Source organism: Ursus arctos, unplaced genomic scaffold (assembly GCF_023065955.2).
Source record: "Ursus arctos isolate Adak ecotype North America unplaced genomic scaffold, UrsArc2.0 scaffold_12, whole genome shotgun sequence".
NCBI classification, from domain to species: domain Eukaryota; kingdom Metazoa; phylum Chordata; class Mammalia; order Carnivora; family Ursidae; genus Ursus; species Ursus arctos.
The window spans coordinates 50,902,378-50,928,371 of record NW_026622786.1 but is presented as its reverse complement, the minus strand read 5'-3'; the positions used below and the strand labels follow the sequence as shown (position 1 = coordinate 50,928,371).

At 41.4% G+C, this 25,994-nt stretch overlaps 1 protein-coding gene across 7 annotated transcripts in view; it reads left to right on the top strand.

Annotated features, from left to right (window-relative positions):
- IL12RB2 (interleukin 12 receptor subunit beta 2) overlaps positions 1 to 25,994 on the top strand; it is an 81,034-nt gene that overhangs the window by 37,161 nt on the left and 17,879 nt on the right. For all 7 annotated transcript variants that reach the window (XM_057310577.1, XM_057310580.1, XM_026497847.4 and 4 more), the window contains 2 exons: positions 14,058 to 14,277; positions 22,048 to 22,248. In XM_057310577.1, coding sequence (XP_057166560.1) covers positions 14,058 to 14,277; positions 22,048 to 22,248 — 421 coding nt within the window. The remainder of the gene's footprint in view (positions 1 to 14,057; positions 14,278 to 22,047; positions 22,249 to 25,994) is intronic.

Here is a 25,994-nt window from a genome sequence, read left to right as displayed (position 1 = left end):
TCTTAGTCCATTTGGGAGCTAAACAAAATACCATAGACCAGGTGGCTTATAAACAACAGAAATCTATTCCTCACGGTTACGGAGGCTGGAAGTCCAAGATCAGGTGTCATCACGGTCAGCTGAGGGGCCTCTTCTGGGTTGCAGACTTCTTGTTGTATCTTCACATGGCAGAAGGGGCTAGTGAGGGGCGCCTGGGTGGCTCAGTCGGTTAAGTGTCTGCCTTTGGCTCAAGTCAGGATCTCAGGGTCGTGGGATCAAGTCTCACATTGGGCTCCTTGCTCAGAGAGTGGGGAGTCTGCTTCTCCCTCCACCCCTCCCCCTGCTCATGCTTATGCTCTCTCTCTCTTTCTCTCTGAAATAAATAAATCTTAAAAAAAATAAAAAGAGGAAGGGGCTGGTCAGCTCTGTGGGGTCTTTATAAGGGCACTAATCCCATTCATGAAGCCTCCACTTTCATGACTTAATCACCTCCTAGAGGCCTTACCTCCTGATACCATCACACTGGGAATTAGGATTCCAACATAGATGTGAATCTTGGGGACACACAAACATTCAGACTATAGCAGTGAGTGAGTATGAGTATGTGGAGGGGGTGTGTATGGGTATGTTTGTGAACGTGTATATATGAATGTAAGTGTGGGAATGTGTTGAGAGTGAAGGAGACCTTTGCTTTGTTGTTCTGGTTCTTACCTATTTACTCTGGGTTTCTCCTGAAGGGTTTCTTCTGAAAGTTCTGTTTCCTCAAAAATATCTTGTGCTTTTTTTTTTTTTTTTTTTTTTTTTTTTTGCTGTAGCTATTTTTAAGACAAAAATTCTTTCTGTATTGAAGCCAAAAAGTACAACTTAATCTATGAAATAAAACAAAAATACCTAGGTATGTTAAAACAATAAATGCAATAACAAGTAGAAAGTGTTGCTCTGTCACAAAGAACCCCAGTGTTATGTTAGAGTCCTTCCCAGGGGCCTTTTAGCCTCCTCTCCCTCAGATTCCCTGTCTCTTCCTTCTGTGCAAAGTTTCGTATTATTTCCTTTGCTTTGATTAAGCATTTCAATCCATGATTCCAATACACCATTCTTCCACTTAACACAATATGTATTCTTTAAGAAGAAAATCACCTTGTAGGTAGGTAGATAGATAGATAGATAGATGATAGATAGATGATAGATAGATAATGTATGGAAAGATAGGACAATGGACTTAAACCATATTAACCTTTCCAGTTTCCTCTGTTAATTTCTTAATCATGGCAGATCATAAACTTTCTGAAATTGTGTTTGAGGCCATGGATCTGGAAGAGAAATATGTGTTTATAAATGAAGCCAGTTTCACTATATTTATCATCCATTCCCTGGTATTGGACACTGTTGCATTGCCAGGGTATGGAAGCGAATAAGGCAAATGCCGTCCTCGGGTGCTTGAGCTCACAGACCAGCACAAGGACAGAGATGGGGATGATGAGGGCACTCAGCTGTCAAGGAGCAGTTCGAGATTCAGTTGGGGGGGATGATGATCAGGGTCAGCCAGGAGAACAGGGGAATGGGTGAGGGGTCACAGAAGACCTCTTGCAAGGTAGTACTGGAACGGACCCCAGAAGAACACGTTAGCTGGGACAAGGGTGAGAGAACACTTGGTAGCAGGTAAAAGATGTAAAGGGTCACTGTAGTGAAGCACCATCCCATAGAAATATAAAGCAAGCCATAAATGAGAGCCACAGGTATCATTTAAAATTTTCTTGTAGCCACATTTAAAACATAAAAAGGTGGAATTAACTTTAATAATATATTTTATTTGGCCCAATTATGTATGGAATATTATCACTTCAACATGTAATCAATATTTAAAAATTATTGATTAGCTATTTTACATTCTCTTTATCCTACTAAATCTTTGAAAGCTGGCATGTCTACTAAGTGCCCGTGGGTACAGTGGCTAAGAGCTCCCCCTCCAGAGAGCAGCACATCTCAGTTACGCTTCAAGAGCTCCGTGGCTGCGTGCAGCCAGCAGCTCCCTCCTGTAATGAACAGGGCGCCTCCAGGGCCTTCACAAGCAGTAGAGAAGAGAGTTAGGCAAACTCGGTTCCAAAAGTGGGGGGAAGATTTGGTGGGTTTTACTCATTTGCTAAATGAAGTAACTCATTTGGATAAACAGCTACCCTCAAACCACAGACGGCGAGAAGAAAGAGAAAGTAACAAGCCTGGTACACCAGTTCACAGCGGAGCCTCAGAAACGCTGCTGTGGCCAGAGGCAGCCAGAGGCAGCTTCGTTAGTACATCCCCTTTGTCTCTTTCTCCCTGTATCTCTCTGTGCTGCATGAAGAATATTCCAATCCATATCACATTGCACTGAGGGGATGTGTCCTTTGGCCTCCTCATATGAAAGAAATCTAGTAAATGTAGGAAAGTATTACTCGTAATCTGATTTATATTGATGTAGAACAAAGGTCTATCATAAATCCACAGGGAAGATTGGCTGTCGGGAGCCTGAGGCCTTTATATAATTAGAGGAGGCGTCCAATCTCAGAATCGATATTTAAATACAAAAGCAGCAAATGGGAAGGTTTTGATAGTTTTGTTGTAATATTCAACTCTGTCTCCTTCCCTTTCCCAGCAGGCTGGCACAGCCTTTCTAAGGTATTTTTAGAAAGAACAGGTTGTTTTGCCTTGCTTACTAGTCATACATGTTATACTAGCTGTTATGTAGGGAATTTCAGTTGGATGTGAGAATGTGGTCAATGACGAAGATAAGAACGTGGGTAACAGAGAATTAACAGAAAATAGAAAACAGAGATGGAAGGGGAGTTCAAGTTTTGCTCTGACAGTTTCTGTTATTTTGATGTTTTTCTGCTACAAAATAAGGTAGAAATCATTATGTCAGGGTAACTAGCATGAGGTATTAGTATCAGTTAAATAATTTCAGGGTAGCAGAACACCTGGGTATCTACTGAGTGCTAACATGACAGCAGTTAAGAGTTCATCCTCTAGGTAGAGCTGTGCTGTCTGGCTTCAAGTGGAAGCTTCACCACTTACTGGCTGTGTGGTTCTTGAGCAAGGTGCTTATCCTCTCCGTGCCTTCCTTGCCTTACGAGTAAAGTGCAGATAGTAATGGTATTTACCACATGAGGTGGTTGTGAAGATTAATGAGAGAATCATGAAAAGTGTTTGTTAAGTCACTAGAAGGCAAACATGGTGCAAGACGCCAAGGACACAAAGATGGCTGACAGGCGAAGTGGGAGGACAGATCCACAGATAGATCACTTCAGTACAGTGATTTTTTAAAACTTCCAGATGAGGTTGCCTTTTAAGTTGCTCCTTCAGTTTGGAATGGGGTTGCTGAAAACAGTTATGAGTTCTGAAATCAAGGTACCCAGGCTTAAACCCACAAATTATATGTACTTTGTAATCAACTGTATGACATTGGTGAGACTTCCATACAGAGCCGTGGTGGGAGCCGAGTCAAGATGGCCTGGCTCTCCATAGATTGATGGAAGAGTCATATGACTACAATGGGAAAAGTGCCAATTAGGATGATTTTTATATTAGAATAACCAAGAGCAGGGAACTCACCAAGTGGCTGACATCTGCCGTGCGCCAAGCACTCTTTGAAACCGTTTGCCTCCCTCAACACATTGCATCCTCCAGTAAGCCTAAGCTGTACATAGAATTATCCTCATTTTACAGATAAGTAAATTGAGCCTCAGAGAGGTAAAATAATTGCTCAAGGTCACACAGCTGCTGTGTGGTGGAGCAGGAAAGTGAACACTCTGCCCTAATAAGAAAAACTAACCTCGCCCCTCAAAAAGTCTTCACAGACAAAACTGTGACATATTCAAATTCCCCAGCTTTCTAAGAGGTCTTGATTACAGACTCGTCTTTGATGTAGGCTTAGTTCTGACAGATTTTTGTGTGTTTGTTTGTTTGTTTGTATCAGGGGAACTTCAGAATAAAATATCAATTTATGACAAGTACAGTAGTTTTTTCTTTAAGTACTAATAAGAAATGATTTATCAATTCGCAGAAACACCCTTCCTCCCATATACTTAAAAACAAAACAGGGGTGCCAGGCTGGCTCAGTCAGTGGAGCATGCGACTCTTGATCTCAGGGTTGTGAGTTTGAGCCCCATGTTGGGTGTAGAGATTACTTAAAAGAAAATAAAATTTTATTTTATTTTATTTTATTTTTTTTTGTGTCACAAAAGTTCTAAAGGTTTATTTATTTTTTTTTATTATTATTATTTTTTTTTAATGATTTTTTATTATATTATGTTAGTCACCATACAGTACATCCCCGGTTTCCGATGTAAGGCTCAATGATTCATTAGTTCTGTATAACACCCAGTGCACCATGCAATACGTGCCCTCTTTACTACCCATCACCGGTCTATCCCATTCCCCCACCCCCCTCCCCTCTGAAGTCCTCAGTTTGTTTCTCATAGTCCATAGTCTCTCATGTTTCATTCCCCCTTCTGATTACCCCGCCTTTCTTTATCCCTTTCTTCCCCTACTGATCATCCTAGTTCTTATGTTCCATAGATGAGAGAAATCATATGATTGTTGTCTTTCTCTGCTTGACTTATTTCACTTAGCATTATCTCCTCCAGTGCCGTCCATGTTGTAGCAAATGTTGAGAACTCGTTCTTTCTGATAGCTGAGTAATATTCCATCGTATATATGGACCACAACTTCTTAATCCAGTCATCTGTTGAAGGGCATCTCGGCTCCTTCCACGATTTAGCTATTGTAGACATTGCTGCTATGAATATTGGGGCGCATATGGCCCTTCTCTTCACTACGTCTGTATCTTTGGGGTAAATACCCAGTAGTGCAATGGCTGGATCATAGGGTAGCTCAATTTTTAACTTTTTAAGGGACCTCCACACTGTTTTCCAGAGTGGCTGTACCAACTTGCATTCCCACCAACAATGTAGGAGGGATCCCCTTTCTCCACATCCTCTCCAACAATTGTTGTTTCTTGCCTTGTCTATTTTTGCCATTCTAACTGGCGTAAGGTGGTATCTCAGTGTGGTTTTGATTTGAATTTCCTTGATGGCTAATGATTTTGAACATTTTTTCATGTGTCTGTTAGCCATTTGTATGTCTTCATTGGAAAAGTGTCTGTTCATATCTTCTGCCCATTTTTTGATTTGTTTATTTGTTTCTCGTGTATTGAGTTTGAGAAGTTCTTTGTAGATCTTGGATACCAGTCCTTTATCTGTAGTGTCATTTGCAAATATATTCTCCCATTCCGTGGGCTGCCTCTTAGTTTTTCTGACTGTTTCCTTGGCTGTGCAGAAACTTTTAATCTTGATGAAGTCCCATAAATTCATTTTATCTTTTGTTTCTCTTGCCTTTGGGGATGTGTCATGAAAAAGGTTGCTTTGGCCGATGTCGTAGAGGTTGTTGCCTATGTTCTCCTCTAGAATTTTGATGGATTCCTGTCTCACATCGAGGTCTTTCATCCATTTGGAGTTTATTTTTGTGTATGGTGTGAGATAGTGGTCAAGTTTCATTCTCTTGCATGTAGCTGTCCAATTTTCCCAGCACCATTTATTGAAGAGACTGTCTTTTTCCCACCGGATGTTTTTTCCTGCTTTATCAAATATTAGTTGCCCAAAGAGCCGAGGGTCCATTTCTGGGCTCTCTATTCTGTTCCATTGGTCTATGTGTCTGTTTTTGTGCCAGTACCATGCTGTCTTTGTGATCACAGCTTTGTAGTACAGCTCGAAATCCGGCATTGTGATGCCCCCAGCTTTGTTTTTCCTTTTCAACAGTTCCTTGGAGATTCGGGGCCTTTTCTGTTTCCATACAAATTTAAGGACTGTTTGTTCCAGTTCTTTGAAAAATGTCTTTGGTCTTTTGATCGGGATAGCATTGAAAGTGTAGATTGCTCTGGGTAGCATGGACATTTTAACTATGTTAATTCTTCCGATCCATGAGCATGGAATATCTTTCCATCTTTTTATGTCTTCCTCAATGTCTTTCAAGAGTGATTTATAGTTTCTAGAATATAGGTCCTTTACGTCTCTGGTTAAGTTAATTCCAAGGTAACGTATGGTTTTTGGTGCTATTGTAAATGGGATGGATTCCCTAATTTCTCTTTCTTCGGTCTCGTTATTCGTGTTTAGAAATGCAACTGATTTCTGAGCATTTATTTTGTATCCTGCCACGTTACTGAATTGCTCTATAACTTCTAATAGTTTGGGAGTGGCTTCTTTTGGGTTTTCCATATAGAGTATCATGTCATCTGCGAAGAGAGACATTTTGACTTCTTCTTTGCCAATTTGAATACCTTTGATCCCTTTTTGTCGTCTGATTGCTGTTGCAAGGACTTCTAGTACTATGTTGAATAATAGTGGCGAGAGTGGGCATCCTTGTCGTGTTCCTGATCTTAAGGGAAAGGCTTCCAGCTTTTCCCCATTGAGAATAATATTTGCAGTAGGCTTTTCATAGATGGCTTTTATGAGATTGAGAAATGTACCTTCTATTCCTACACTCTGAAGGGTTTTAATCAGGAAAGGATGCTGTATTTTGTCAAATGCTTTTTCAGCATCGATTGAGAGGATCATATGGTTCCTGAGTCTTTTCTTGTTGATATGATGTATCACGCTGATTGATTTGCGAATATTGAACCACGCTTGCATCCCAGGGATGAATCCCACTTGATCGTGATGGATAATCCTTTTAATGTATTGTTGGATTCTATTAGCAAGTATCTTGTTGAGGATTTTGGCGTCCATATTCATTAGGGAAATCGGTCTGTAATTCTCCTTTTTGATGGGGTCTTTGCCTGGTTTGGGGATCAAGGTAATATTGGCCTCATAGAATGAGTTTGGTAGCTTTCCTTCTGTTTCTATTTTTTGAAATAGCTTTAGGAGAATAGGTATTATTTCTTCTTTGAATGTTTGGTAGAATTCCCCAGGAAAACCGTCCGGGCCTGGAGTTTTGTTATTTGGAATGTTGTTTATCACTGACTCAATTTCTTCATAATTAATTGGCCTGTTTAAGGAATCAATTTCTTCCGGTTTCAATCTTGGTAGTTTATAGGTTTCCAGGAAGGATTCCATCTCTTCCAGATTGCTTATTTTATTGGCATATAGCTGTTGATAAAAATTTCTAATAATCCTTCCAATTTCATTGGTGTTGGTCGTGACCTCTCCTTTTTCATTCATAATTTTAATAATCTGGGTCCTTTCTCTTTTCTTTTGGATAAGTCTTGCCAGTGGTCTGTCAATTTTATTGATTCTCTCCAAGAACCAGCTTCTAGTCCTGTTGATCTGCTCTACTGTACTTCTGGTTTCTGCTTGATTGATTTCAGCTCTAATTTTGGTCAGCTGCTTCCTTGTGCGTGGATTAGGCCTGTCCCTCTGTTGCTGTTCCAGCTTCTTGAGGTGAGAATATAAAAACTGCATTTTAGATTTTTCTATTCTTTTGAGTGAGGCTTGGATGGCTATGTATTTCCCCCTTAGGACTGCCTTTGCAGTATCCCATAGGTTTTGGACTGTTGTATTTTCATTCTCATTGGTCTCCATAAATTGTTTAATTTGATTTTTGATTTCCTGGTTTATCGAGTCATTCCTGAGCAGGATGGTTCTTAGTCTCCAAGTGTTTGAGTTTCTTCCAAATTTTTCCTTGTGGTTGAGTTCCAATTTCAGAGCGTTGTGGTCTGAGAATATGCAGGGGATAATTTCAATCTTTTGGTATCGGTTGAGACCTGTTTTGTGTCCCAGAACATGGTCTATTCTTGAGAATGTTCCATGGGCATTAGAATAGAATGAGTATTCTTTGGTTCTGGGGTGTAGTGTTCTATATATATCTATGAGGTCCAACTCGTCGAGTATGACATTCAAAGCCTTTGATTCTTTGCTTAGTTTTTGCCAGGGTGTTCTGTCTATTTCTGATAGTGGAGTGTTGAGGTCCCCTACTATTAATGTATTTTTATCTATGTGTCTCTTTATTCTGGTTAAGAGTTGGCTTGTGTATCTTGCTGCTCCCCTGTTGGGGGCATATATATTTATAATTGTCATATCCACTTGTTGAATACTTCCCTTAAGAATAATATAGTGCCCTTCTGCATCTCTAACTATAGTCTGTAGTTTAAAATCCAATTTATCTGATATGAGAATTGCTACCCCAGCTTTCTTTTGAGGTCCATTTGCGTGAAAGATGGTACTCCATCCCCTTACTCTCAGTCTGAATGCATCTTTGGGTTTGAAATGAGTCTCTTGTAGACAGCAAATGGATGGGTCATTTCTTTTTATCCAATCTGCAACCCTGTGGCGTTTTATGGGATGGTTCAAACCATTTACATTAAGACTGATTACTGAGAGATATGATTTTAATGTTGCCATGTTGCCAGTAAAGTCTTTGTATTGGCTGTGACTTTCTGTTCTGTATCACTCTTGGGGCCTTTTTACTTTTATAGAACTCCCCGTAATATCTCCTGTAGGGCTGGTTTCGTGGTTACAAAATTGGTTAGTGACTGGCGATTCTGAAATGTCTTTATTTCTCCATCAATTCTGAATGACAGCCTTGCTGGATAAAGGATCCTTGGCTGCATGTTTTTCTCTGAAAGAGCTTTAAATATGCTCCCCCAACCCTTTCTCTCATTCCAGGTCTGTGTAGACAGGTCTGACGTAATTCTGATGCTTTTGCCTTGGTACGTGAGAAATTTCTTTGCCCTGGCCACTTTCAATACTGTATCCTTGCATCTAATATTTGCGAATTTCACTATGACGTGACGTGGCGTAGGTTTGTCATGGTTGAGCTTGGGAGGGGTCCTCTCTGCCTCTTGGACACGAATGTTTGTTTCCCTTGCTAGATTAGGGAAGTTTTCAGCTACAATTTGTTCAAATATCTCTTCTAGACCTCTGTTTTTCTCCACCCCCTCGGGGATGCCGATGATTCTAACATTGGATCGTTTCATTGAGTCAGTAATTTCCCTTAACCTACATTCGTGGGCGTGGATTTTTTTAAGACCATCTTCTATTTTCATTTTTTCCTCTATTAGCCCATCCTCCAATTCACTAACCCGTTCCTCTGCTTCTGCGACCCTGGCCGTCAGAGCCTCTAGTTTTGCCTGCATTTGGCTCATAGAATTTTTAATTTCTGTCAGGTTCGCTCTCATTTCTGTCCTTAAGGATTCTATATTCTCAGTAACCTTTTCGTTAATAGTTTTTTCAATTCTACTCATCATTTTGACCATCGTTACTCTGAATTCCATTTCTGATAATTTGGTTACATCCATATCCATTATTTCTGTGGCAGAGGCCACAGACTCACTGTCTTTTCTTTGCTGGGGGGGGCTTCTCCTTCTTGTCATTCTGATGAAGAGAGGTTGCGGGGTTTCCAGAGCCCAAATTCTTGACTGGGTCCCAGGCCGTGCCCCTTGTTTTATAGGGATCTTAGGGATGTGGGCTTCTTCTTTAAAGATATTATTTATTTATTTATGTGGCAGCCAACCAGCAAGAGAGGGAACAGAAGCAGGGGAGTGGGAGAGGAAGAAGCAGGCTCCCAGCGGAGGAGCCCGATGAGGGACTCCTTTCCGGAACGCCGGGATCACGCCCTAAGCCGAAGGCAGGCGCTCAATGACTGCGCCACCCAGGTGCCCGGGTTGTGGGCTTCTTGATTTTTCAGCCTGTGTTCTGGGGGAGGGGCCTGCCGCGCCGATACTCAGGCAGCCATGTTTGGGTAGAGTCTCGGCATCCCCTGCGAGGGGGGATGGGGAGGGGCACTCCCTGAGCCGGTATTTCCAGGCTTTTGTTCTCTGGCGGCTTTCCCTGGCGGTTTGCTGTGCCTCTTCTGAGGGTCAGAGCAGCAGCGGCCGAATTTCAGCCTCTGTCACAGAACAGAGGGATTGCAGCCCGTTCTCTACTAATGTTCTGGCCACTTTAACTCTGTTACTGTTGGTGTTGCTCAACCCTGCAGCGTCCCGGGATGTGCGCCCCACACCCGGCGTCCCAGCCCTCACTTCCAGGGCCGGCGCGTCTCTGTCCTTTGTGTTTCTAACGCCGCCAGCCGCCAGCCGCCCCGCGCGCGCTCCGGAAGCTCCCGGTCTCAGGCTGGATCCAGTGAGCGCACCGGGATTCCGGGGTTCCGTGAGATGCCTGGTGGCGCGCGCACCCGGCTCACGGTCTCAGTCTGCTGTTTTGCGGGTGCCGTCCGCGAGCCCCGCCCACTCCCCCGTGCAAGTGGCTGCCGCTTCCCGGCGCCAGAACGCGGCGGCTCCCTCCCCCTTCCGTTTATCTTCCGATATCTGTGCGCGGTTTCATGGCTCCCCGCTTCGTACCTCAATACTCAGCGCTGGAGATGTTCATTTGTAGAGATCCAGATGCGTCTTCCTGCATCTCAGGCTGGTTCCGTGGTTGTTTAGGCTGGTCTGGTACCTATCCAGCTCGACTCGGAGGACCGGCTGAAAACGGTGTCTCCTACTCCTCCGCCATCTTAACTCCTCCCAGAAAATAAAATTTTAAAAACAAAACAAAACACAGAGGCCTTACATTCTGACATGAACCAGATTTTGTCCTATCATGTCCTATATTCACCACATTAGTTTTGACACTGTAAGCGTTTTCAGCCAACAGAGCTCTCACAATAGTTCTATAAGTTTGCTGCTCACTCTTTGCCTCTCAGACAAACCTAAGTCAGAAAAGCTAAGTGTACTAAGGTTAGATTTCTTGCAGAGCAGAAAGAAAACTGATTTTTCTTTAGGCAATAAGACAGCTTTTCATGTCTTGCACACTCTTACCGGTAGGAGAGGGTGACAATGACAGTAACACTGGCTCGACACCCCTTTCAGCACTGCCCATAAAGGTACAAAAATACCAGGGACACCAGACACATTCCGGACAGCACCTTCCTCCCTCATGCCCACCAGGGGGCGCACGAAAATCTCACCTCTCTTTTCTGTGGCTACTACTTCAGTCAGTTTCTTAACCTCAGGACAGGGAGACATGAGGACTAAATGTGACAGTAGAAGTAAATCTTCTGACTCATGGTATGGCCCAATAAATGATAGTTTCTCCCTATCACCCACCCAAATATATAAACATTAGAGTAAAAGTAAGTTCATCTGGAAAGACCCAGCTGGCTCCTCAGATGGCAGTTCTTCTGGGTTCACAGCTAGTCTCCTTGTGACCTAAGGCCTGTTGACTCTGGAATAAAAGAATTCTGGATCTCCACCTTCCCAAAATTGCTGACCTGATGTCTGCTGTTGAAGCTCCACATCAGAGTGTACCTCAGCCTCACAATTAGACAAGCTGCTGTCCAACTTTGGGCCAGAAGGGTGACTGAGGATTCCAACTATGAAATATCATGCCCTATGGTGACCGGTTCATTGTCGCAGGCTTGCCAGCGTAAGGAGCAGCACATCAGAATAGAGGGATCGCTAGTCTAAAGTCAGGATCCCTGGGTCCCCTCTCAGCTCCTCTCTCTGTTCCTTGAGTGGCCTTAAGCAAGTCATTTCATGTCCTGGACTTATTTCCTATTGATAAAATGAAACGTCAAATTAATTGTTAAACTGTAGAGTCCTTCCTGGTTCTGTAGTTCTGTGATGATACTCCGTTACGTCAGGGCCAGTATTATCCAGAAGTGATGGATTAACATGCATTATTTGCAAACTTTATGTTGCTATTTTTTTAAACCAAATTAAACTGCTTTCAGTTGCTTTAGGACACTACACCCAGCTGGATAAATACCTGCTTTCCTATTGGCTGATTGGGTTTTTTGTTCCATGGACCCTGTTGGACAAGTTAGGCCCGTTTTCAAATTGGTGAAGGAGACCAATTGCCTGAAAGATGTTAACCTTTATCCCAAAACTTGAGCTTGACATTTTATACAAGCATAACTCATGGGATACCATATTTATTTCTCTAACTACCTTAACTCCATCTTTACCTTCTCAATGATATTTTAAAGTCTAAAATATGAGATGAGCAGAAAATGCAAGGTTTTGGGTCCAGGCCCTTTGCTACCCTCTAGGAAGCTTCACTACATCTCTTACTAGATCGCTGTAGTGTGTGGTGTGTGGAAATCAGCGAGATTTCCACAGCAGTCACAAGGCAAGTTCATCGGATCCAAGATGACTTGACATTTTCCCTTCTTCCAGTGCTCTATCATAGGATTGATTGGGATTGTTGAGGTGTCTCTAAGAGACAATGAGAGAAAGGTAGTAAGGGCTGATTTGCAAGGTGTTTTGTTTTTTTTCAGTTAGGGCTCTGGTTCTTCATTTGTCGGAGTAAGACGGAAGCCCCTTGGGTTCCTGGCAAGAATGGGGAGCTTTGTGAGCTCAGTTAACTCTTGAGAAGTGCCTTAAGGAGAGGGTACATGGTGTGGGGGTGAAATAATAGTCCTATCTCTAGACCTACAGAGGAGACAGAGAGAATGGTTTGAGAAAGAGTTGAGGGAATGGTCTTCCCTAGCCAGCTTTCACTTTAATTTATTCTGTTTTTCTCCTATGACAAAGAGCATGTTTATTAATAACAGTTCAGAACACTACAATTTCAAAAGCAGACGCTTACTTTAATTCACACAACAGGTCTATAAGATTGACTGTGATGGACAATTAAAATGCTAACTTTCTTGGTTCCTGCCAGAACACAAAGATGTCTTCTAGGGAAAGGCTGAATGTGCACCCAAAAGAGCCTTAGCACCATGGTACTCTGGTGCATTGACCATGGTTTAAGATCCAGTCCTGGACTTTGTGGATCCGGAAGAGCACCTGGGATAGGACCTGCATTAATCAAGTTCCCAGAGACTGAAATATAAAAAGCTAGATGTTCATGGATTAATTTACAGTGAGGAATGCAGCTGTTGGGCTACCCAGAAGGCTTGAATCAGCAGATAGGAACATTCTCTCTCAGCATGCTAATTATTTCAGAAACTAAATTATCATCAGAAGGCCAATTTATTCACTTAAAGTGAAAAATACAAATTTTAAGTGAAACAGATGTTTATGTTACTCCAGCCTCTCCTGATAAATAAATACACAGGAAACCAAATTATTAGAAGATTGCTTAAGGGGTAGGGAATCCGAGAAGGGGGCATTTGCCAGTCCTAATGTGTGTCTTTCAGCACCTGAACCCATAGGAGGACTAGCCTTGCCAAGAAAACCATCATGCTTAAGTCTGACAAGCTAAACTGTCCTCTCCCTGAACTAGACAAGGATGGGCACTGCCCTTGGCCACTCTCCATTTTCATTGGTTCTGTTTCCCATTGGTTCTGGTCCTTATCCAAACAGGGTTACAATACAAATAATTAGTTTTCTGCTTACTTTCTGGGATTGCTCCCAAATTATCTCAATTGGAATTTTTGCAATTCCAAAACTCATTAGTCACACATTTATAAACAGTGTCTTACTTTTCTAGCACAGATGGCTAATCCAGCTCACTAAGTGTGGATTTTACAAGTTTAGCTCTTGAAAATCTCATTTTTGATTTAATGAGCAGCATTACACTTTCTATATGAAAAGTTGTGTGTGTGTGTGTGTGTGTGTGTGTGTGTGTGTGTGTGTGTGTGAATGTATGTGTAGGGGTGTGTTTCACAGATTGAGAAATGGAGATTCAGAGGGGCCAAGTGCTTTACTCTGGGTCACACAGCTAGTGGTGCTTGGTAGACCTATTTTATCAATAGGAAATAAGTCCAGTACATGAAATTACTTGCTTAAGGCCACTCAAGGAACAGAGGGAGGAGCTGAGAGGGGAACCAGGGATCCTGACTTTAGACTAGCAATCCCTCTACCAATGAAACCCAGATCATCTGAGTTCAGATTCCACTCTTATTCCATTGGATGTAACTGAGGTTTCTACTGTTAGGAAGTTTCATTTTGAAGCAAGAAAGGAAAATCAATCTGTTTTTAAGAATTAGCTTTAGAAAATGTTAACTGACTTTTTTTTCCCCTAAATGGTGGTCTTGGGTGGAGGCATCAAAATATGCAGGGGAAGAGATAAGAAGATAGAAATGAAAAGGTCACTCCTATGTTATCTTCTGCTGCGGGGGGCCATTAAGTCCAGCCACAAAGCATCTGGCGACTTTGTCTGGGAGTAAGTGGATGTGTTTTGTTGCAGAATATGAGTCTATCCGAGGCAAGAGGAAAAATCCTCCACTATCGCGTGACCTTGCAGGAGGTGGCAGGGGGGAAAGTCACACTACAGAACATCACAGAACACACCTCCTGGACCTGGGTCATTCCTAGAACTGGGAATTGGGTTGTAACTGTGTCTGCAGCTAACTCAAAAGGCAGTTCCCTGCCCACTCGTATTAACATAACGGACCTGCTTGGGCCAGGTAAGTACCAACTTTCCTTTAATATCGCCTATGGGAAACTGTGTCTTACTTATCTCTTGTCTTCCACAGGCTCAGCCGAGGGCCTGGCATGAGCTGCACAGGAATTTAGGTTTTGGAGCCAGAAGCCTTCAGAGGCTCTTTTGCACTTACCCTATGAGTAGCCTTGGACAAGTGAATTAACACCTCGGAGCTTCAATTTCCCCCTCTCTAAAGTAGGGATTATATTATCTGTCTTGTAAGTCATTGTGACATTAAATACAGAGAGTAATACATAGCAGGTGCTTAGCAAATGTTAGTTAAGGAAATGTTAGTTACATTAAACTGAACACTAATAACTGGCTAATCTTTCTAGGCGCAAGAATAATCTGTGTTGTCAAGTTCTAGGAAAAAAAATTCTACACTTACAGTCAAAACATATTTTAAAACCAATAGTATTAAAATGAAATTCTGGCTGTAATGAAACTGCAGTAAAACTTTTCTATACTACAGCTCTTTATTACACAAATTCAGATATTTATCCAATTATCTACATTGAAATCTCCCAGCTAGCTATCCACATTTTATAGTTGCATGCTCTGAAAACTCATTTCTTGAGATAAAAGCTTATGATTAGTCAATAAAGTAGATATAAATGCTATTTCTCAATGTCAAGATCATTGGCCTAACTTTTCCAAAAAATGCCTTATAAAACTATAATCAAATCCTTTCTTAAAATTCAGTGGAACAAGTTTATCTACATATGAGTCTAGCAATCATCGTTTGAAAGAAGCTTCTACCCAAACATGATTATTTTATATACACTGTTAAATTTTAGTTATATATCCTTTCAGTCATATATTCATAAACATAGAGATGGTAGAGTAGATAAAAAACACTAGAAGAAAATACAAGTAAATACTGATGTAACTTGAGGTTGGTATATGAGTTAGGACTTGCTCTAAGGAGTAAGGGTTGCTCTTACCAGAGGCCTGACTACAGTGGCTTATTAATTCTCTCACATAAAAGAAGTCCAGAGGTAGACAGTTCAGGGCTGGTGTGACAGCTTGGTGACATTATTAGGATTCCAGGCTTCTTCTTTCTGTTTCCTCTGCCAAGTTGGCTTCCATCCTCAACATGGATATGGTCCAAGATGGCTGCCAGAGCTCTATCTCCTTTCTTCTAGGAAAAGAAGGAAGAGAGGAGGGCCCACCCTTCACCCTTGAAGAGCTTTGCTCCAGGTCACACAACACACTTGTAGTCAATGACTTGATCTGGTCACCTGGTCACACCCAGCTGCAGAGGAGGCTTAGAAATATATTTCAGGCAGTGATGCTCCCTTTCTAAAAAGGAGAGAATGTTTGGTAGGCAACTGGTAATCTGTGACTAATGTGGGTAGGTACCCAAGGCACAAACCTGAAAAGATGAATTAACTGTGGGGAAAGAAAGCTCAAATTCTATGAATAGTAAAATAAAAAATTTTTAAACACCATAAACAAAGCCATAAAAATGTAAATAGCAGTTTAAGAAAAGCATATATCACATTTTTGGCAAAAGGAGATTGATTGATTACCTATCTGTTTATCTTTCGATCTATCTACTTTTTCAAATAAATAAGAGATCGGAGATATGAACAGGCAACTAAAAATTAAACAGAAAAGTAGCAATAAAGATATGAAAATACGTTCGGCCTAACTAGCAATCAGTGAGAAGCAAATTTTGAGAAAAGATGAGAAACCAAATCAGACTGAGAAAGAGTAAGTAGAATTAGTATAACGCATGTGGGTGAGTGTGTGGGGAAAAGATATGCCATACCCTGCTGGTGGGTATGTAAATTGGTACAACTCTGAAGACAATTTGGCCATATATAACTTTAAATCCTAATGTATCTTTGACTAAAAATGTTTACCATTAGAAATGCATCCTCAGCAAATGATAAGTGCTTAAAAGTATAAGCACAAAGATGTTTGTTGAAAAATTTTTGAAATAGTGAAACACCATGAACAATCTAAATGTAAAATAATAGAGAAGGGACTGGTTTAATATATCATGACTCTCACCTGCCTTAACCCCACACTGGGTTAAAGTGATGTTGTAGCTATGCTTTTATTGGCAAGGAAGGATGCACATAATAAGTAAAAAGGTAGGCTTTCAATAGTATATATGGGATGATGCCATTTAAAATATGTATTTACATGAGTACACATTTTTTTGCATGGTAAAAAATCCAGTAGAATGTATGTGGAAATGTTAGTAGCAATCATGACTGCGTCATGGGACTACAAGTGATTTTCTTTCCCTTTTGCTTTTTATATTTAAAAAAAAATTTTTTTTCTGTGGGTAAGTGCTGCATATATAGTTTTTAAAGTGAATTCTGTGAGGGAAATTGAACTCATACCACTATTTAGTATCCTGCTGTTGTTAAAATGTAGCATGTCAGAATACCTTACTTCTTCAGATATCGCTGCAGATAGGTCTTGAGGCTATTAACTCCATGAATTTTCTGGGTCTGTTCCAGGTGCTTTATTTAGATTTGGTAATGACTTCTCAAAATGGCACATTCATTATGTTAGAGCTGGCCTCCACTTTATCCATTCAACAGTCATTTACTGAGCATATACTACATAAGGGAGCTAGAATCCAACAACTAGGTTAAAAATACTGTTGAGGTCCTCCAGTTATATTCAGTCACATGGGAGGGACAGACATAAACAAGGAAACTATGGTGCAGTATAATAAGTGTGAGATTAGAGGGATGCCCAGGTAACCAGGAACAGAGGAAAGATGAAGCATGGGCCTGGAGAGGATGCCTGTGACTGGGGTATGGAGGCAACATGTGACTGGGGTATGGAGAGACAAGTTGGTGGGAGCCAGGTGAGGGAGTGGAGGTGTGTGGGCATGAGGGTTTGCTTTAAATAAGATCTGAGCAAACGTGCAAGTTGAGGAAAAGAATCAGGTAGAGAAGAGTTTGGAGATAAAGGGGAGAGAGGAGTTAATTAATGGATTGAGGTCCATGGGGAGTGGGAAGATGATGAAAACCAGTGTCAAAGAGAGAGGTAAGAGGAACACCTGTTCCTCCCGGATTTGACAGGTGTTGCATAAGGATGAGGTTCAATAAGGATGAACATGCAGGGGAGGTAAGATAGGGTAGTACTTGAACTGAGCTGTAACTAAGAGGGTCCTGGTCCTGGAAATCTTGGAATCTCAAGGGTCTATTGTCTCTCCTAAGACCACATCTTAACCACCTAATACAAACACCCAATACTCTGTGTATCCCAGAGTGACATGGAGGGCACATTGGCAAATTACAGCATCCCATCTTTGAGTGCTCTTGTCTCACACACATTCTGAATGATCTGTAGGAATAGCATAGCATGATTTTGTCTCCCTCTCTTTCAGCGTATGTTCACACTACTTACATATATAGCTTTCCTTTTAGGAAAGGAAAGTAATGTGCCTCCCCCTCCCCAGGCAGAATTATGTTGGTTTTGAGAAAGTAGGGACAACTTTGTTGTAAAAAGCACCTGCCACAGCATTGCCTATAAAGAAACATAAGAGTGATTTTGTTGGTTTACGATGAAAATCGAATGTGTGCTCAACCCTGCAGTCAACAAGTAAAAACGTGTTTAATATTTCAGACCAGTCCCTGTGCTCAAGAATTCCTGAAACTACGGGAAGAGTCAGAAGCCAGTACAGTCATAAACAGAGACCCACACAGATGTCAGAAACAGAGGCCCCAGGAGGTGAAGGAAATTAGCCAAGACCATACATCCAATTAGTGGCAGAGCTGGACCGAAAAACCAGGCCACCTGTCTCTTAGGTGGGCATGTATTCCAAATACCTTATGAATTTCATAACTCTGTTCAGAAGCTCTCGGGGGAAAAGGAGATGGAAAGTTGAATGATTGAGGCTAAAGAAATAATTTTGAAAGGTGACAGAAAGAAGGTGAATTGTTAGCAGAGTTCTGAAGGAGAGAACGTGCCCTGGCAAACATCATGGGAAGGAAATTCAGGCTGGTTCCTGGTAAATAGGATGACTCAGACAGGGCAATGCCAAGTTGATTTGCTTAGCTCATTGCTTTCTTTGGAAAGAAGGGCTCTTTGGCTATTTTAGCCCGTCACCTGCCAAAGGATACTGGAACCTATAGGCGCTCAATAAATATTTACTAAATGAATGCATTTCATTCTCAAAAAAAAAAAAAAATCTTGTGGCATAGCCAAGATATCCAGTACCAAGGCAAATGAATATAAGGGAACCCCTAGTGGGGAATTCCATTCCCTGGCAGAATAGGCAATGCACAGGTTACAGGTTCTCACCACCAAGCACAATTCTGAGGATGCCACAAGAGGGACAGGATAGATGGCTGAGTGCAGTGGGGAATAGTGATACGGGGGAGCACTGTGGTAGCACTTTCTGTTTTTACTACTTCTTCTTGCTCATGTTGCCCTGATATGATCATTGATTGGACATTTCTGCTATGGAGCAGGGAAGCCCAGAGAGCAGAACAGAGTAACTTCAGGGAAGCCCTGACACCTAATTGTGGAGGGGGTCTGAGAGCAAAGAGTACCTGTGAGCTGGCTGGCTCTTGAGATTTCTCCTGCCATCCACCCCATGTGCCCAGCAATTACAAAAGAGAGTAACAGCCTCAATTCCCCATGAAGAGCAGTGCCAGCCATAGAGGCATGGGTAGGTTCTGAAGGTACCAGGTGTAACTCAGGGAAGCCTGGGGACAGGTAGAGCTCAGGCTACATCCCTGCGTAGGCTCTCTGGCCTGGAGCTTTCCACCCTGAATAGCTCCTCCTCCCCACCTGAACTTGCCTGGAGAAGCACAAGCTAAGGGAAAACCTTCACTCTCCTCCCACAGAAAGATAAAGGCCAAGGCTGCTGAGCAATCCAAGAAAATAACACAAGATCCCAAAGGAGAAAATTAGGAGAAACTGAGAGGCACACATTCTGGGAAAAGCAACCTGTACCGTAGGAAATCTCACTAATGCAACAGAAAGAATGAGAGTTTAAATAAGCATAACAAGTATCCTTAGAAAGATTAGGGAGGATGCTAGAAACATAACTCAGTCAGAATTAGATGGTTATGAAAAGCCCCAAATAAAGAGATTCAGTATGGAAAGTTCGTTGTTGAAATCAAGAACGCAGCCAATGGGTTGGATAGCAGAAAGGACTCATCTGAAGACTGAATGAGTGAGCAGAAGATTGCGTGAGAGTCTCTTCCAAAAGGCATCCAGAACGGGGAAAGAAGTCAAAACATGAGAAAAGTTAAAACATGGAAAGAATAGAAAGAGAAGTTATGACAACTACTTAAAAGGAGCCCCAGTACCAGAAAAAACTAAATGAAGGGGGAAAATACTTGAAAATGTTTATAAAAAATCTTTCGGTGGCGTATACCACGCTGGTGTACCGCTCTGGAGCGATGTCAGCAGCTGGGCAGGCTGTGCGCATGTGGGGGTGGGGAGATTACGGAAAACCTCGCACCTTCCAGTCATGCTGCTGTGAACTTAGCACTTCTCTAAGGCATAAGATCCGTTTTTTAAAAGTTTCTGCAAAAAAAGGGGGGGGGAGAGACGAAAACAAATTAGTGCAGAATGATCAACAGGATTGACCCCAAGAATACAAAGATGGATCAACATCAGAAAAATGTATTAACGCAATTCACCACAATAATAAAAAAGAGAGAAAAGGGATATGTTTTTAATGGATGTAGAAAAGTATTTGGTGAAAAATAATATTTTAGTAAATAAACAGTACTTTATAGAAATAAACCTATTGGAGCACTATGAAGGAAAAAGAAAAATTTTAGTTTTTAAAGACTTTCTACCGAAAACCTACAGCAAATATCATCCTAATAAAGATAGGTAGGCACATTCTCTTTAAAATTTGCAACAAGATAAAAACAAAAAAGGAATAAAAGATTTAATTTAAAGATTGGAAGGAGGAGATATTTTACGTGTGCCGCTAATAAGTTTACTACATGGAAAACTCAACAAGGGCAATAGATAAATTATTAGAACTAATTAGAAATTTTAGCAGGTTCGCTAGAAATAAGAATAACACACACAAATTAATGGTAGGATAAGTGGTAGAAAATAAGATGCCTTTTAAATTGCAAACTCAAGGTATAAAGTGTCTAGGAATTAACCTGTAACAAAGAATGGAGGAGTTGGGGCTTTTAAAGAGGACCTGAATAATTTCAATGAAACAGTATACTTATGAATGGAACAATTTAACAATTCCAATAAAAAATACCAGCTGGAATTTCTGGGGACTCTGATACACTGATTCTAAAAGCTATATGGAAGAATAAAGTGTCATGAATATCCAGGACCACTTTGAAAAATGAAGGGAAAAATGAGGAAGGGATTTTACCAACCAGGTAATCAGACATCACAATACCTAGTAATGTCAATAGTGTGTTCTAGCAAAGAAGTTGACCCCAGACATGGACCCATGAATATATGGAACTTGGTATATGTTAGGGATGGTATCACATTTGCAAAAATCGACTCACAGTATGGAAAGATACAATAAAATCTATTCCCTTAAAAAAAAAGGCTTTTAGCTAGATTTGGATTAAAAATTTAAATGGGGGAAGGTAAAACCAAAAGCCAATAGAAGAAAATGTAGTTGAGTATCTTTGTGATCCCAGGATGAAAGAATTTCATAAACAAGACTCAAAATATACAAGCCATAGATAAATTTACCTACATCAAAGTAAATATTTATGTGCAATGAACACATCATAAAGTTATCAGGGAGTTGAAGGAGTGAAGTATATTTCTAGTGCTGAAAACTAATGATTGATATCTAGAATATAAAACCTATTTCTGTAAATCAGAGAAAAGACAGGAAACTCAACAGAAAACATGAGTTAAGTATATGAGCAGGGAGTTTACAGAGGGGGAAGTCAGATTGCTCGTAATATATAAAGAAAAGCTCAGCTTCATAAGAAATTGGAAAACGATTTATAAAAAAAAAAAAAAAAGATACCAGAAAACCAAAATAAAACCGCAGTTAAATGCCCCTTTGCATGTACCAGATTGGCAAACATTTGAAAGTCAGAGAATACCAGCTGTTGGTGGGGAAATAAGAATCCTCATGCTTTTCTTGTTGGAGTGTCAACTGATTGGCTATTTTAGAGATCACTCTGGCCGTGTTTAATGAACGAATGTGTGAATTTACTCTATAATTGAGTAGCTCTGTGCAGATATATCCAGAGACATTCTTGCACAGGCACACATGAGGACATGCAAGAGAATGTTCATTGTATCCTTGTTTGTGTTAGCAAGGAGTTGGAAGGATCCTCCTCGTCGTCACTTGGAGACTGGACAGAAAGAGGTGTGAGGTAGCTGTTGGAAGGAATGAGCTGGATTTACATATAGCAGCAGGATGGACGTATTCTGAAATATAATATTGAGTGGGAAGGAAAAAGTAAGAAAAAGCATTAAACTTACTCCCAGCACGTTTCATGGAAACACAGAACACAAGCACAAAGCCACACTAACTTTCAAGGATGCATAGATCTCTAAATAAACATCTGGGAGGTAGATTAGAAAGATGCATATGTCACTACAGCAGGTACCTTTGGGGACACAGAAGTGCAAGATGAAGGGGAAAATAATTCCACAAATAACCCTGCACAGGGGTCCTTGCACTTAAAAGAACAAATCTGAAGTTCTTAACGAGAAATTGGTTCTTCGTAAAATTTTGCCGGAATGAATTGTTTTTTATATCTTTATCCACCTGTGATTTTGTTTTTGTGCTTCCCCCTTTTTCCCCAAAAAGGGTTGCCGGCTCCTCGCCAGGTGTCTGCAAACTCGAAGGGTGGGGACAACATTATGGTGACGTGGGAGCCTCCAGGGAAAGCTGCACCTGCTGTCCAGGAGTATGTGGTGGAATGGAGGGAACTTCATCCCAGGGGTGGCACGCAGCCCCCTCTGAACTGGCTGCGGACTACCCCCTACAATGTGTCTGCTCTGATTTCAGGTACTTAATTGTTCACCTTTTCGAAAGCTTTTAAGTTCACTTTTTTTTTTTATAAGAAATCGCAGTTGGGAACCCAGAACCTTCTTCAATTATAGGCAGCTGCATAAAAGGGACAGTGGTGACCTAGAGTCCTTCAGGACAGCACCTTAGAATACAGCACTGCAGCCACAGAAGACCAACTGATTGACCAAAAACTCTAGTACTTATGGAAAATTCATGTGCCTCACACAGAACCATTTAAGACAAATGTATCATTGAACCAAACAAGCATGGCTGAAAGTTAAGTAGTAACCAGTCAGTGTGATGGGCACCCTTCATTTGGGAGTTTATGTAATTCTCAGAACAATCATATGCAGTGAGTGTTTAATTATACCCATTGTACAGATGAGGAAATCAGGAGATCTTTCATTCTCAATTCTGCTGCATATTATTTGTGTGATAATAAATCCAGAATTATCTATATGGTAATCAGCATCTCAGTCCTCAAATCCAAATCTGTCAGTGGTTTCTATCAAGTGATAGAAAGCATCTGAAAAGATATTAAAATGATCGGACAGAACTTCGTCAGTGTCACTTTTAGGAAAAAGCTTAGCATAGTAAAAAGTGCAGGTTCTGCAACCAGACTATCTGGGTTTAAGCCCTGTCTCTGTCACTTAAGGCTGTGTGACCTACGGAAAATTACTTAACTTCTCTCTGCCTCAGTTTCCTTATCTGTCAAATGAGGGAAATAGTAATACTTACCTCGTTGGGTTATTGTGAGGACTAACTGAATAAATGTAGAGAAAACATTGTGAACAGTGCCTCATGCATTTTAAGTACTTGATAATTTAGCTGTCACTGTTGTTATTATACTTGATAGGGCTAAGATTCTCATAGGTTTCAAACTCTAAATTCTATAATATTTTATGACGCCATGGCCATCATTACACCTGCCTGAGACGATACGCATACCCTGCCTATGGAGACAAGACAAATGAAATGAGGGGCGCCTGGGTGGCTCAGTTGTTAAGCATCTGCCTTCGGCTCAGGGCGTGATTCCAGGGTGCTGGGATCGAGCCCCGCATTGGGCTCCCTGCTCCGCTGGGAGCCTGCTTCTTCCTCTCCCACTTCCCCTGCTTGTGTTCCCTCTCTCTCTGACTTTCTCTCTCTCTCTCTGTCAAATAAATAAACAGATAAATAATCTTTAAAAAAAAAAAGACAAATGAAATGAGCAGAACACAGCACAAAACAGTAAGTACGTGAGCTAGCCCTTAACCATGGATCTCTTTCACAGTTTAGCTGTTCAGACTTCTAGTGGGTTGTGTTCAGTTGTCATCACTACACCTAAAGATAGTGTTGTCTAGATAACCCAGTGAACATCAGAGGAAGATGAACAAGTCATTAGGGGTCTGGAACTTTTAATGTGGGAATCATTTAGGGGCAACTGGGTGGCTCAGTTGGTTAAGCATCTGACTCTTGATCTCAGCTCAGGTCTTGATCTCAGGGTTGTGAGTTCAAGCCCCGCACTGGGCTCCATGCTGGGTGTGGAGCCTGCTTTAAAATAATAATAGTAATTGTAATAACATGGGAACCATGTAGCCTATAGAAGAGAATTCTAGATGGGGGTGAGCAGTTTGATGGCTGTTGCTGGCTTTGATGTATACCTGAGAAAGAATATGTGTCCTTTGTTGCTCTGGAGAACAAAATTGAGTCCTCCAGATGGAAATTATAAGGCAGATATCAGTTCAGTTTTGAGAAAGAAATTGCCTTACATGTGATAGTCTCTAACAGGACAATCAAGTGGCCCTCAGGGTGATGCATTCCCTGTCCCTAGATTGTTGCAGTAGAACCAACTTCCCTTTAGGGCTCTTATGCCCATCAGATCAAATGAAACAGTGGATAGAAAAGACATTTACTGAACTACAAACTGCTACAAAATTGTAAATGCTTATTATAAACTATATTAGGATTGACCTCTGTGAGATAGTTTGAGCCCTGTGGTCCCTATAGTTTCTTCCTTTTAGAATTTCTGTAATACTACTCGAATACCATAAAAGAGATGACAAGAAAGAATGTTTTGCATATTTAGGGAACTAAAACATTTTTAAGCATTTTAGAAATACTCATTTGAAATCAGTACAATACTGGGTAAAATAACTTCATTAATTAAAGCTATTCCCCTGCTTGAAAACACTGTGGGTTAGCTATTGATGTTACATTCTGGAAATAAACACTTAAAAAATTAAGTAATTCATATGTATGGATTCAGTATGGCACTCTCCAGTCAGTAAGGTGACTCCGTGCCATCAGATCCTGACCAGCGCTTTCCCAGCATCTGGCTGGGGCAGCATTGCGTGTTCTGGAGTATGTTGTGGAGGCCAGAATACAATCCAGCTCTTGGGTTATAGGTTGGTGGGGCCTAGGCTAGAGACCATCAGTACTGTCTTTCGTGGGTAAAAATGATTCTGACCACATAGAGCCACTCCTTTTACAAATAGGTAGAAATCCGTAGGTATCTAGAAATGCTTTCCCCAGTGCCTAGGCTATTTGGGTCCCTCTTCTGCATGCTCCCACTGTATTTCCTCTGTGATCACTCCTCATTATTGATCATAAATGTGTGTCTTCTCCCATACTTATTAGGTGAAAACAGCTTTCTGCAAAAAACGCACCAAAGAGGTAGTTTATAAACATGGAGTCAGAGCCTTTGCCCAAGGGTGCCAGGTATATATGTATGCACAGGAGTAGTGGGAAATGAGCCCGGAAGTTGGGGCCAGCCTGTAGAAAGAGATAAAGATCTTAGGAATGTGGACGTTGTGCACTGGACAGCAAAGCTGAGGAAGTTTTGAGATGAATTTTTGAAAGCTAATGATTAGGGCGTGTATGTGTAAGAATTAGCCAATAAAACAGGAGTCCCTAAGGTCCGAACCAGGGAATAAGCTCGTTAGGGCTCTCCTCTTCCTGCAAAGGGAAATGTCAGCTAAGTTGTGGAGCCCTGCTTTGTTCCCTCCTCCTTTAAGGGTAGGTGGGGTGTTCACAAGAGGAAGCCCACAGCCTCTGCCCTGAGCTCAGGTTTTGCACGGCAAAATGCAACGATACTATTTGCTTAATGAGCTCATCTGGAATTCCCACACCTGCACAAGCACGGTGGTTGGTCGGCTACTTGCAGGACTAGAGACAGCAGCCGGGCCCAACCCTCTCCCAAATGAAATATGATTCCATGTTCCGTGTTGCCCTTTCAGCTTCTGGGTCTGCATGCCACCGCGAAGAATCTTTGGATGACTGGACTAAGCTGTCCTTTTCTCCGTATCACTTGATTCATGAATACAAATGAGAACTCACCATGGCATGGGTTTGAATCTCCTCGTGGTCTCTTCTGACAGTACTGGTTGCACATCTGAGCTTTATGTAGGGTACTTGCTGGACTATTTAAGGGACAATGGATTTTCATATAAAACATGATTGAGTAAATTATTCTGTGATATAAAATTCCTCTTCCTCAAAAATGAAATGTTAAGCCCTCATCAATTGTCGGTGGAGGGGACCCGATCTGCCTACGGCAGGGCATTAAACACTGTGGGAGAGAGTCCTTACGCTGACCATATGCCCTATAGTTGCCTGGTAGGGATTCTCTCTCATTTCCCTTTAAATTTCCTTGGACATTTAAAGATCTGTCATGGGCAGTATCTATGAAAAGGGCCTTTTCTTTACAGGAAGTAGAATCTGAAACTCATGGAAATAAGGAGTTTTGACAGGAATGAGCAGCTTGC